This window comes from Augochlora pura, chromosome 10 (genome assembly GCF_028453695.1).
Source record: "Augochlora pura isolate Apur16 chromosome 10, APUR_v2.2.1, whole genome shotgun sequence".
In the NCBI taxonomy this organism is placed as follows: Eukaryota; Metazoa; Arthropoda; class Insecta; order Hymenoptera; family Halictidae; genus Augochlora; species Augochlora pura.
In genome coordinates this window covers 15,815,954-15,830,814 of record NC_135781.1, presented here as the reverse complement: position 1 = coordinate 15,830,814, position 14,861 = coordinate 15,815,954, and the positions used below count along the sequence as shown (strand labels likewise).

Below are 14,861 nucleotides of genomic sequence, written 5' to 3'. Positions count from 1 at the left end.
AGCAGACTACAATTTTGTACATTATATACAATAGTTGTCAATAACTCTATGCGATCAAGTGTCTATTCTCAGTCACCAAAGCTATTTATTTATTTTTACTTTCACATAAAATCGGAACATATTATTGCGTTACATGTATTTGAACTTTAAAAAGGGATTAATAAAATTATTATTTCTGCATATTAGTATATTATGTATTACTGTTTGTTTCTTATGTTAGATTTTATAATAAAATGATAAATAATTTTTACAAACGTCATAACAAGCTATAAATGAATGACTAATTTTGTCGAAGATTTTTAATTGACGACAACACATTCTTTTTTCTATTTTCTTGTCTTTATCGATTCCTCTATTTATGTTGGTTATATTTTATAGTGTTTTGTCTTCTTTTATTCCTGTTTGTTATGGAGTAAATTTTACGAAAGGTCATTAATAGTATTAATATACGGCGGATGTTTGTGTAATCGTGGGTAACAGGAAACTCGAAGAACATTGTGGAGTACATAATTTTCTGAAATTAAACAGAATCTTATGTCGATTTTATTGAAAATAGTAATGAGGATAATAACTACGCCGCGGATTTTATGCATTTATAATGTTCTACTTTGTCGCACTGATTGAAGTTGTTAGGCAGGGAAATAAACTTTTATACAATTTCTATTGCAATCGGGTCAGAGAATTTTTCATTTTGCATAAAGTATTCGCAGTCTAGTAACAACTTTCGCATAATTTATGTTTTCCCACGAGGTCTTTAATCAGACCGGAATTTTCATATGACGATTAAAAGAAAGGAATGTCCGCTCGTCGACTGTTTCGTCGGATCCGACCGAATTCGTCGAGAATTTATGCATACTTTCTCTCCGGCGAGTATTTCTTCCTTAGAACATAGCTTTATGCAAGCATTATATAAGCGCGATTATTCCGCGTCGGTCTCTTTGATCGTCTCCTATTGGCTGCCACGAATCGATGCGTTGGATACCGATAGTGACCTAATTACCTTTATCCTACAATTGAATGTGTAATAGCTATGACAAAGTCTGGAAGATTGGACGATCTCTTCGAGCATTCTATTTGCTTTCCCGCAGACTAAAATACATTCCGATTGAAAATTGCTGCATGACAACTCCAGTTAAAAATTGCAGTGTACTATATATCTTAGCGAGTTCATTGCTTGAAAAAGTTGAGAAAGTTGATATTTATAAAAATTCTCATTGTGGTAGACACATTCTGAAAGTGTTGAATTAACTCGCTGTAATCTGACATATTTACATATTAAACATTGACATATTTTGAATATTAAAATATAACCTCAAGACATAAATTAACAACGAATTGACGATGTTTAAAAATGTGAATTTGCTTTGATGAGTGGAGCACGGTTTGAATATTGCAATGCGTAAAATGAATTTGAATATTATAGTACGTTGAAAATTAAATGAAAAAAATTAGAAAACGATGTCCTTTTCATGCTAAATAATCGTCCCGAATAAAATATAATTGAAATCTCTCAGTAAAATTGTACCAATTTTTCTTTCTAAAGAGCTCATATATACACGCGACAGATGCACACGACTCCGTAATTTTCAAACGCACTAATTAACAATCGCCGCGTCGAATTATATGACGCATGCGAAACGAGCCCAACTGCACACTTTATCACAATATAGATCTGTAGACTTAGTAACTCGTTAACCTTCGGAATATTAGCGCGTTAGCGCGACTCGCAACTCGAGCAGGAATCCATTAGCACCGCTAGGTCATCGAAAAACATCATTAGCTACAGTCTTTGATTTACTAATCTCCCTCGGCCGCGTCCCACATAGAAGTCTTTCTCGTCTCTTTCCCATGTTTTGCTCGCAGCCATTCTCAAGAGTCGATTCACGGTGATCTCGACGTCACGACGCGTCGCGTCGCGCCGCGTCGCAGGAAAATCGCCGGAGGTTCACTGAATGAAGAAAAAGGGGGTCAACTCCGCAAAGTGGCTTCGAGTCTCTGGTGTCGAGTCGAGGGCTCGAGACCCCGAGCTTGCCGAGCTTCTCCTTTAAGAATCTCATAAATCAATAACTTCGTCTATTTGTTATCGAGAATGGTTGATAGCATACTGCTGCCTCCAACAACGCGATTTCGACTGCACGAGAATTTTTGCTACGACGATTTTCCCAATTATTTTCGAGCAATTTACGTGTCTAATATACGCACACATGTTTCATAGATATTATAATATAATACTTTTTAAATCAACCGGTGGTATTTGTATCATACATACGTGTCGGAAAAATATTAAGATGATTGTGCATGAAATGGATAACAAACGACAATTACAGTTGATAATTCTTGCTACTTATTCCCTTTTAAAGAACGGTGTGAAATAACCACGAACTTATCAATCATCATTTTAAAGATCTCCTTATTTTTATTATTATAATGTACAGATAACTCTCGCATAACTTTCATGGCTCTAGTGACGCTTACGCGAGCTCAAACGTTTCTGCGCAATCTCCGAAAGTTTGAAATAAGGCATCATTTGTTTATTCAATAAATAAAGCGATGCAAAAATTTTACTGTCCAATTGCGCACAAACACCTAAACAAAAGTAAACTATAGCACCGCGTTCCTCCGTCGCGAAATATTCGCGATGCTCCCGACCCTCTTTGCGCTTCGTTTCGTGGCGATTCTTCCATTTGTAGCGATACGAGTTTTTGCGCGCGACGTCGCCTCGTTTCATGGTCATTATCGCCGACTTTTGCCGTTCAGTTCGCAAAATCTGCACGGTAATGCGACTCGCCGATCTATCGTCGCGTTCCAACGCGCTCCGCGACGTTTCAAAGCGGGGCGCGTCGCCGGTTTCTTTCCGAGAGCCGAGCTCTCTCTGATTTTTACTTTCCTTCCCCGTCCGACGATCCGCCGTTCGCCTAATTATTCTTGATCCTTCAGAGCCGTTTGTTGCTCTGCCATTGTGTAGCCCTCGCAATTCCCGCAAGCGGATTTTCAACGGTGGAAATATCGTGAAACCACCCTCGGGCTGCGTTCCCAGCGTTATTACCAGTTGATTCGCGTTCATGGATGATTTCAGCTTGCCATGCTTCGGTGCACCTTGTCCTCGTAAAAGTATTCACGGGGGAAAAAATCGACCACGTCGTTTTAATCAATAGAGCAGCTCGAAATCAGTCAAGAAGACGCGCTAGAAAATTATTTGAAGATATTCGTGCATCGAAATCGTATTCTTTTGTTATTATTCTTGTGAATGCTGCTGCCGTTTACGAAGAACGACGCATTTTTATTTCGTGGTGTTGCTGGAATCTCTATTGGTTACTAATATATCAAATCCTTATCATTTTTTAATATATCTGTTCTTCTTTATAAAATTATTTAGCAAACGAAAGCTGATTTTAAGGGAATGTAAATGTACGTATTGTTAACGATAGGTACGCATTATTACTAATGACATTATTACTAACATGATTTTATTTTCAAATGTCTTTTATTGATTTATTTGGCAAATTTGCATTATAATTATTTTAAATTACTGTCGGTCTATTTATTATATTTAGCAGTAGCTATTTACATCTGAAATGTCTTGGCAATGAACGGCGGATTTTTATGCACAATAAAAATCATTCACATAATATAAAGACAATAAAATGACATTTTCAATCTCTTCTTTACTTTTTTAATTGAAATTGCTCGTTTTCCATTTACGAAATCTATAGTAATGACTATAATCTTCCGTAAAAATCTCGATCGATGAACCCAGTATCCGTTCAGTTCATGCGAAGTAGCTTCGTAATTGCGCATGGTAATTTTGTGTGGAATTTGGGGATACGGGAGAATCGATCTCGACCGATCACGACGAGACCCTTGCAATCAACTTAACAAATTGCATTCTCAGATCGGGAAATGGTCGAGGAGATTCGACGCGGGAAAAATCCGAACATTTCCGTTCCTGTTTATAGGGTCAGCTGGGGGCTAGCCGATGGTCAGCTACGGCCGATTCGCGCTTTACGGATGATTTACAGTGTTCACGGACGATTGCGCTTCTGTGTGGGCCGAGATTACAAAGAGATATTGCGCTGCTGCTTGTGTACGACGCTAGATCATCCACGAGATGCGGCTACGGTGGATACGGATCTCACAATTCAGCTTAATTACCCATCGCGATATCGTTCGGCTATTGTTGAGGCATTTTTCGGCAGCCCTCGAACGGCTCGAATTAGAAATTATTTAGCCTGGCTTCGTTCGTTGTTTATGTGGGCTGCTCAGTGATTAGTAGCGTACTAACATTGAAAAATGTAGTCACTTGCAAGATCTCCGAATATTCGACCGATTTTAATGAAATGATCAGGAATTAAGCAAATACTATAATTTAATATATAATAAAGAAACACTATTTATTTATTTATTATTATTTATTGTTATCTAAATAATAGATAATAGTACGAATAGTACAATAGTACGAAGAAACCTTACGATGGTCTATTTCTATTTTTGCGAGAAAAATTCTAAATAATTCAGTAACACAAAGATTGATGAGCGATGAATTTAGCAATATGCACCAGATTTATTACAATAATCGTTGTAAGAATGCACTCCTACTTCTAAACGAATGTAAGAATTAAATATATCAGTGAGATCGCCGACAGTCATTAAACGTGGAAAAGCTTCGCCTGTTTTTAATATTTATTACGTAATACAGACGTTTATGCGTGACTGCGATGCGAAGATATGGAATAAATTTGTTTTAACGATGGTTCGTTTTTGCGAAAAATGGCTCTGTAAATATGTGTGAACCGCATTCGTTCGCAGTTGCAGTAAGTAGAGTCAATAGGTCATGAACATAGGCGTTGGTAAGGTAAGGTATATGTTAACAGCGCGCGCAGTTGAGATTTAAATTAAAAATGTTTTCGTGAAACGCATTGAGGTACTATCATATTTCATTTCATAATTTTTAATTAACGTTGCTATAAAGTTACCTTCACGGTGTGCTTCAACGCGGAGAAAAACGACGAACGCGCATTTAGGATATAATTGTGCAATTATTGTTCGAGCACTCTTTCAGGCGAATACAAATCATTGATGAGCATTGTTACAGAGTCCATGCTCCGCCGACTCCCTATTAAACATAGTTGATCACATCTTTCATTCGCGCAGTTACAGATATGTAACACAGATAGTTCTATTCTTTCGCCCAGCAATCAGTTGCTATCGTCGCTGCACCGTCGGCTACTGCAGAATATTTAACGCGTCTTTCAATCTCGGCTCTGAATAGAGAAACAATTTAGGTTTGATGATCACTCTGAATAACGGAATAGTAATTAAATCTAACAAGAGGAGCAATAGACGTGATTGCTTTCCGAATACGTAGAATATCCCATGCGGCAGGGATCGATAAAAACAAATAGCAGGAAGGATTCTAACAGCGTTCGTTCCATTGGTTTCAGCGAAAAACAACAATTTCGGTAGTTTCCATGTTGTTCGGTACTGTTGATTTTTATCTCCGATAAAATCATTGACGAGCTGTGCAGAATTGCAATTGAATTTGCAATGCAATTGAAGAAATTACAATTGTAAAGCAATATAATTGCATTCGGATTCAATGACATAGTAATTCGTATTTGCGATTCCAGTACAATTAGAAGATATTAAGTAACTAAATTACATTAGCTGCGATTTACGATGTAGCTCCATTGAATTATGAATTAAATAGTAATAAATTAATACATAGTTAGGGATGGAAATACAATGAAGAGACAAAAAATGAGTATAAGGAAGAAGAACATAATAAAGTGAGAGTTCTGAGTTGTAATTTGAACTGCATTTTAATTATATTGTTTTTCAATTACTTTGTTTTCTCAAACTTATTTTAATTACAATGTTTTTCAATTGTATTATGCTTCAATTACTTTTTTCAGTTACTTTGTTTCTTCAATTACAATGTGTGTGAATTGTATTGTATCTGCATTACCCTCCTGATTAATATAATTAAATATTGAATCAACAGAAAGATTTAAATTACGTTAAATTACATAATTCAAATTGTGAATTTGAATTACAGTGTATTTGGATTATCACAATTTTGAATCCTTAATAAATATTTTTCCAAGATCCGTATAACGGAGAAACTTGTTCTTCTCGTAAAAACGAATCGACTATTTTTATTCGTTGACAACCAGACTGTAACTCGTAGCGCTGACACCATAAAATTCGATCGAAACTCACTCTAGAGAAAAATCCAGGAACATGTTTACAACATGCTATTCAGCTCGTAGTCGTTATCGTTGCCATTCGGGTTCGGTTCTCGTCGCGTTCGCGAGTCGATCGGCGCGCACACTGCAAGACGAATTTCATCGGAAGCCGGTCTCCGTATTTCAAACGACGCTTACCCAAAGAACAAGCCGCCTTTTCATCGACAGCTTAGATACCAAAGCCTCGTCGAAAATTCCGTAATTACCGAGAGCAAGTGACCGAGCCTCGTTAATTAACGAGCGCCGCCGGCGTCGTCGATTTCGCGTTGCGACAAATTGCCGGGCCTCCCATCCAAGATCGTTGGAAATCAACTCTCCCACTCTCGCTTGCCGGCTTTTATGAATCTAGCCCGACACTTTTTCACGTTGCTTTGCCTGTGTGGCAAGCTTCTTCACAGTTTCGATCCGCCATAACGTTTAACCAACCGGGCAGACGCAACGAGTTCAAAGGATAAAACCGACAACCTAGTTATTTTCTTTCGAGTTATCCGCTTGGCGAACCGTGCGCGGAAATCGTAAAAACCGAACCGGATTGTTCATCCTCTGGTCGCCCGGTCAATATCGCGTGCACATTGACGTCGAACATTTTTATTCTACGAATCCATCATAAAATGGTGATATTCAGTCTGTGGAGAGTAAAAAGTTGTTCGACTTTTTCTTAAGTTACGGCGGAGACGTTTGCTGTCCTCTCTCAGTTGTTTTATATGGTGATCAAGTATTACGGTGTCTGGCAGCCGAGTACAATTCTTCGTCTAGGTTTAAGACAATTGTTTTGCTAATATGTAATATGAGTTGAAGCAACGTGTATAGCAGAGTATTCACGATCCAAATTGTTCGATCAATTCAACTTCAACAGTGCAGTTTTTATTACAAGAAGCATGTTAGTTTGCTTTTGTGGAGCATTTTTGTTAACGTGATCAATTAGTACTTTAGAATTGGAATTATTAGAAAAGAATTAGTTTTTTTCATTTTTATTTTTAAATTTTAGGGATACATGTAGATGTAATATATACAATAATTTCTGCATTTGATTATTACGTTGTCTTCTCAAACTTGATTCCTTAAGTTACCATATAATTTTGCTAAACAATTTGGTGGTATGGACAAACATTCTTTGATGGTATGGAGCATTTTTACTTTTTTTTTTATATCTGCATGATGAATATTCTATTAGGATATGCTTAACTGTTATCGATGTTATACTTGATACAAATAGAGGAATGGAAAATTCATGCAAAGGAAAATTCATATTTGATTTTTCTGTCGCTAATAACAATTCCAACGATCGTTTTGTCACTTACATTAATAAATGTATGACTATCTCACTATCTCGTTTGAGCTGTTTGTAGTTTGCATAAGAATTAGTGAAGCACCAAAAGTGCTTGAGCAGTGCACAATGCTGACTTAAACTTTTCTTACCAGGTTTGCGAACAGACTACTCTTTGTATAAAATTATCCGGAATTGCGCAAGGAAAATAAAATGTAATATTCTACGTGCTTGGAGTCTACAGACATCTTGTAGACCGAACGACTTCAGATTTTATGCACGTGTACGTTCGAACAAACAGAACCTGGAGAAACAAAAGCTCCGGGGAAAAATATTGTTCAAACATTTTATCTCGTCAGACAATCTGCAAAAGTGGGAATCCGCCGCAGTGAACTTCCGCAGGCTGATTGTGAGTCATGAGACTTTGTTGCTGAATGATATTGCAAAGTGACCGGAAACCGTTTGCTTTCGCGTCGAGGAAACTGCGGTCCGCGAATGTTCTTTTCTTTCCTTGTGAAGCGACGATGATGATAAATCTACGATTATAATTTTGTGAGAGGCATCCTAGAAATTTTATACTTGTCAGGGCTGAATCAAGTCAAACGAAGTATATTCACCGTGTATTTGCAGTCGTAGAAAATGCATCGCTTAGAAGCGTGCTTTCTCGAATGTTTAAAGAATCTGTCAATCACCTGCGCTCTGTATATCTTTTTAGATATTTTTACACTAAATCGAGAAAAGCGGCAATTTTGTTTACCTTAAAGTACGTTCCGCTAAATTACGCCGTTATAGAAGTACAGCTGAAAAGTATAATCTCATTTAAGACAGCACATAATTTATCCGCAACGTGCGAATTACACTACTCCGTTCTCAATACGTATGTAATTATGGAAAAATTCGAAAAGAAATAATGAAGCACATAAAATAACGTGCAAAAAATAACGAGAATAATAACGGCGTGAGTGAAACTAAAAAAAGAAGATCTGACGTAGCTTCAGTATATTAAATTCGGTTTTAAAAATGGCGAACGAAGTAGCGAATACGGCAGTTGCAATTATTACACGAAAATATATTTATTAAATGAAATGTACGATAGATCTATTGAAAATCGCTTTTATTACGAAACATTCGAACAAACTAACTTTCACTAAGATATTAAGAATGCAATAGAAAATAATATTAATAATAAATCTCAATAAATGATATATTTTAATAATTATTTTAGTAATAATAAATGTTAATTTTCTAGTTTCGCATCCATTGATTCGATTACTGTGCAGAAATTTTTGCATTTCGATACTTAACACTTTGTCAACCGCGCGCGCCATAGTGAACCATAAGTCCGCAAATATTTGCGAACAATTCCAGGTAAATAATAACTAATAACCTATAATAACGAAAGAAAAAAGATATGTTGCTAAGGTCAGAATGGAAGATTTCGATTGGTCATGCAGCGAGTTTAAAAAGTGAAGTACTCCGTATTCGGTTGGTTAAGTGTTAACGATTATCAGTGAACATAATGCTTTCACGAGCCTAATTCGCCGCGAATTAACGCGAGTCTCTCGACCGTAGCCTCTTAAGGTCGATTTCGTCGTTCCGTGCGCCTGCTCCCAGCAGAAAGGAAACACCGGCGGCGGTTCACACTGGAACGCGCGAATTAGCCGATCTCCGCGCGAAATTCCGAGCTCGTCGCTATCCGAGGAACACCGTCTGAATGGCGTTTCTGGCGGCCAAACGAGCGCCGTTATCGTTATCTCGGGGAAACGATGACGAACGACGAGGAACGGCGGAACGGCGGAACGGCTCGAAACGTCGCGACTTGCCGAGGTAATTTGAATATCGAGGCGAGGCACGTTCGCGTCACCTCCCTTTATCCACTTACGAAGACACCGGCGGATAATGAGGCGCGCGGATCCGCTGGATCTACGCGGAGAATATTCATCGCGGGATTCTTCTATTTTTACAATCGGAATACCGGCCGCGCCGACGCATTCCAATATCGTTTGCGCCGCGATTGTTAATCCTTGCCGGAACTGCGGCGCTTGTTTATCCCGTCCGATTCAGCGAAGTCACGTTCGCCGCAGGTGAACCACGGTTTCTCATTAGAACCGGCGGAACGGTTGTCGATCGAATCGTCGGGATTCGCCCCTGCACGCGTGGCACCCTGCGATCAACCGTGGATTATAGTTGCGCACGTTTTGTGACGTAATTGCTGCGTTCGAATCAGTTTTCGTTTGTTGCTTGGGCCGACGGTGCCCTTCGTCGTATCGGAGTCTTTGAAACGAGGTTATTGGACCCGAACTTAGATATAATTCATGGATAGGCCGAGGATCTCGTACATTTATGACGAAATACAATACTGTAAATACATTTGACGGATTCAAAAACATTGTTGCATTATTTTTAATTCATTCAAACTATTAAGAAACGAGATAAATGTCTGTGTAGCTCCTGTAGCTTGCAATTAGTGCAGACAATCTCCATTTTGTATAAAAATCCGTACTATAAGTACAAAGAAATAGTTTCTATACAAAAGCGGTGATTATTGTGTTCGATATTGATTCAATCTTAGTCGATTGATAAATGGTGTCCATAAAACTTGCAGACTTTTATAGTCTGCGGCAGAAGTTGATTTTCTAAAGCCGTCAAAATAAGATAATTTGCCTATTCAGTGATCAAATTTGAATCGTTTTCTTAATATTTTCAATTTTATAGCACAACTTCTATCATAAAGTAAGCCTGTATTATTGTGTTACGTATGTAGTAATGTACACGGTAGCAATATAGTAATGTAACATTTGCGGAATATGGGCCAAGTAAACAGAATCGCGGGAATATCTGCGGCTTTATGGGCACATGGAGAATAATTTACTGTGCTTTAAACAGTTTTCTCATGTAGTCATATCAGTAATATTTACGTGCCTGTGAATATTTATGTCGTTTAAACAAGGCTAGCGTATACAATAATTGACTGTTTAAGCAAGGGTGATATACAATTGATAAAAAACCCATTTATCGTTCAAATTAAATAATACAAACTGCTGTTATCATCATAAGAAAAAATAATATAAAAATTAAGAATTTTTGTAAAATACAGAAAGCATCATCAATTATTAGTAGATAATTAAAATTACTATTATTCGCTGGATATTGCATACTGATCGACTGGTTATGTCACAGACTGACCCTTCTATTAGGTCAGTTATGAAGCAGTTCATAATAATTTCTGACATATAAAATAGTTGATTTATCAATAAAAACTTAAATTTATAGTGAATAACAATGTTTGAACATAGCAGTACTTGCATAACAGCATGCTAATCTAAACAATAATGTTGGTTTAAGAACCCCGCATAAGCAGAAGCCTTATACGTAGACATACCTACATTTAGTTGCACTATCGACAGATTTTTTCATGCTTTCTTCAGAGTATGTATTTCTTAATATATTTATCATCTCTCCTTTTTACTTTTGTCATCTTTGTATTTATCCATTTTTATTTATCTATGTATTATACATGTATATATTTAACAAGATACTATTGGCTTTACATTATTTATATTATGTACTTAAAAAAAAAATAAGTATGTACGATATTTACGTAGCCTGTCCTGTCAGTGTAAATTCTGCTTTCACCACACAACGAAGAAAACAATTTTCCAGCCGCGGCGCGGCGTTCTTAAAATCGTAATTAGAAGACTCAGCTGGCGGTATTTCCAGGATAAGCGTACATGCGCGAGATAAGATAATCTACGAATTTAATTGCTACTTCGTTCCGTGCGTTCGAGTAATCTCCTGCCCGCGAAACAGCGTAGTAGACTGACGGGAATATCGGCCCGCATCGGGGAACCTCTTGGCGTTCCGGTAAGCCAGCAAATGTGGCAAATAAGACGACGAGGGATCGATCTAGGTGGAAAAATGATGCCGCGGCAATGAGGTTTATTGGACCGGAACCCGGAACACCGTTTGTCGGATTGCTTCACCCATTGATTCACGGCGTTCGACGTCGAACCTCAATCCCGTCACCGAAATAGACTATGGCCTACTCGGCCTACTAGTAGTTGGCTCTGTTAATGGATTCGTCAGCCCGCCTACTAAATACGCACCTTTGTTTCGGGGACGAGAGATGTTTAGATCTATTTCAGGCACGAACGCCACCTCCAAAGTGCTTTCCCGACTTAGTACGCTGCTGAGTGACGCACAAAACTAATGCGCATTTCACAAATATGTAGCCAATATTACTCGTACCGCTGGGAAGCTGTGTCATTCGTCGTCGCTTAACTGATGATGTTTGTACAAATTCGCATTTCTTTTTTAGTAGTTCGTGCGGACTACTTTCATCTCCTGTTCTAGAATTTCTATCGTATTCGTATTAGGTTGTTATTAAACATTTTTAAATGTACAAGGTTTCGTAGAATTTTATAGGAACATGATCGAAAAAGAAAATCTTTTTCTGCGATGCTAGCTTGTTTTTATAAATTTGCATGAATTACGTAGTCTAGTGATCGTACACGTATAGCAGGAAGTTGATGTGAATCTGTGTTTTCAATAGAACTTGCAAGTAGAAAAAGAAATTTTTTCCACAGAGTTCTTACATAACGACAAAATTTGATACGTATCCATTAGATTGCGTTGAGTTTCGACTAAAATTCAGATGCAAACTCATGTTTCGTAATATCTTGATACCGGCGTGTATACATTTTCTATTTCAATACCAAAGAATGTTGCATTTCCAGTAGCTTGTCTAGGAAGACGGATTAATTAATAATTCTTCCTTAGCCGAAGGCATGTACGCAACTGCCTGTGTTTAAAAATTGCGCGAAATTAAGAAATACATTGTTTTACTAAGCATTCCGTTAAACTGCAAATGAAACTATTTAGTAATTTTTACTTAAATTATTTTTAATCATAGTCTTGTTATTTGCTGTAGTTGGCCTTGTTATTCCAATAGTTTGCTCATAGGAAACAGCTCTCTAGAAATCTCGACGTACATTTGTGGAGCACACGTGCATTAGTTTCCCGTGTCTGACCATAGCTGGCAGTTTCTACTGTGTAACAGTGGTAGCTTACTGTATCTTATGCGCGAACACAATCCCAGGCACAACTTGGATCTCGGCTCGGCTTGCGTTCTTACGGACACAATTCAAATTTAGGCTTCCATTGAAGACACCAGTTTGCGTAATAACCGGTCTCGCGTGGGCGTACTCTAAGTTCAAGTTACGCTCAACATTCATGGAAGTTCTTTCCACACTGCGCAGCGAGACACGTTGCTATAAAATACACGATTTGATCGCATTTTGCTGGTCCACGAGTAACTCGCGTAACACGAACAAATTCTGCTTACAATGTTAACCCTTTGTAGTCGAAGATATTTGAACTCTGTAACTCAGACGCTACTTTTAGAAGATCCCTTGCCTGTTTGACTTTTGTTCTTTTGTATATGAAATTCAACACTTATCCATCCCACATTTTATGAGATTTAGTAAACATTGTTTTCATTGTTTGCTGCCTGATCCACTCTTAAATGCTACAGAGAGTTTCGTTTGAAACGAACTTTCATATAACCTTGAGGTAAATCATGAAATGGTTCATTATTTGACGTTGATATTATTTTAAATGAATTATTTGAAACGGTCATTTGAAATAATTAATATGATAAATAATTAATAATACAATTTGATCAGCCTGCTACCTGCAGAGCACTGCCTTTGATGCAGTTTCCAGCTAATGAACTATCTGTTATGGAACATTATCTCAATACTTGATACTGATGGAATGAACTATAACTCTGCTCGGCATGAAACGAAACGGTGACACGACTGCAGACAGAAAACGGTTTGCCGTGCAAACTATTCGCGGGAAATTGAGTCTCCGTGGGCATCGGCGTAATATCGTTTGCGATATCGTAACTCCGGAGGTCATTCCGCAGAACCATTTCCGAAAGTGTGTCGGAAGGGGTGGATTAGACTGTTCCATCGGTGCAAGGCTTCCCAAGGGGAGCACGCCGCGTTGAGGCCGAGCAAGCTGACATCCTGCGACGAGGCACGCAGCTATGTTACCGCAACGAGACCGCGTACTTTATTGTCAGATCTGGTGCACACGTTCTCGCAGTCCGAGACAAGGCGAACACTTCGGGTCCCCACTCCGTGCACCTGTGGACGACAAACGGGAGTGCGAGACGGCACGTTGTCGAAGGTGTACACGTATCCGGCGAGTGTCCGTCGAAGCAGACCAAAGTGGAGTGGGAGGAGGAGAGGCTCGAAGGAAGGAGCAAGAAAGACTTGCCGGGAGCGAGGAGGGACCTGTGGCTTCTCGAGCAAGTCGCACGGTCGTGTTCCACGGAGTCGTCCGGTTGTCGGCGCGGATCGCGTTTTCGAATCGATATCGCTCGGGATCGCGCGGAGTCGCGAGGTTCTTCGGTAGCGGCGCACCTGGCGGAGCCGTGAAATTCGAAATCGGCGGCACAGGTGGCCGGGCACGTACCGCGCGTAACAAAAGCGATTCGGTCACGGTGCGTCGCGTGTTCGATGTTTTCCCGGGAGAGAAGCCGGCCGCCGACGGAATTTCTAAACTGTCCGAGGAGAAAGGTACTTTCTAAGCGCGAGCACCGTCGACGACGTCGCCGATTTTCCGAGCGGACCAGCGCCGAGACGCCGATCGATCGACGCTGGGCCCTCCCGTGGCCGCCGCGATCCCGCCCGCCCGTGGCCGCACGCGACCTTTAGCTGCGACGCGGCCACCGCCGAGCCGGCAGCCGCTAAACAACCGATTAAATTTACATGGTGACGCAACTCGCGCTCGTGACCGTCGACGACGGACTGCGAAGAAGCCAGTTGCGAGCGCACGTCACGGAGGAAAGGGGCGTCCGCGATCGCGGCGATCCCAGCGATCACGAATCGCCGATTCTCTCGATCCTGTCCACGGCGAATCGACGCTGCCTGCCTCCGTCCTCGTCGCTGTCACGCCGATTCGCCGGACTACTTCGGTCTCGAACGGCGCCCGTTTTCCCTCGGAGAAAAAGTGAAACCTCTTCGAGGATAGTCGGGCACAATAAATGCACCAGCCCGGACGCCTCGGACGCGTTTAGTTTCGTTGTCGTCGCAAGCCGGATGGTTTTCGTGCGGTTTTCCTTCGCAGAACTGGGTCATTGGCGATTCGCGCTCGCCGGACAGACTGTGGCAGGAAAATTGTGGTTCTCCTATCTATCGGCCGTGGTGCAGCGAACGCTTTGAGAAAACAAATTCTGTTCGCGACTGCGTGCTGGTTCTTTCGGTGTGCCTGCCCGACTTCGAAACCTTCCACGTGGATGCAATGTGATTCTTGTTTTAAGTATCGTTTACGTTTTAACG

At 39.9% G+C, this 14,861-nt stretch overlaps 1 protein-coding gene across 15 annotated transcripts in view; it reads left to right on the top strand.

Annotated features, from left to right (window-relative positions):
- LOC144476469 (uncharacterized) overlaps nt 1-14,861 on the top strand; it is a 434,992-nt gene that overhangs the window by 257,169 nt on the left and 162,962 nt on the right. For 3 of the 15 annotated variants that reach the window (XM_078193458.1, XM_078193456.1, XM_078193454.1), the window contains exon 1: nt 13,426-14,099. The exons of the other annotated variants lie outside the window; for them this stretch is intronic. In XM_078193458.1, coding sequence (XP_078049584.1) covers nt 13,565-14,099 — 535 coding nt within the window. In that variant the 5' untranslated portion in view covers nt 13,426-13,564. Of the gene's footprint in view, nt 1-13,425; nt 14,100-14,861 lie in introns of those variants that run through there. 15 annotated transcript variants of the gene reach the window in all.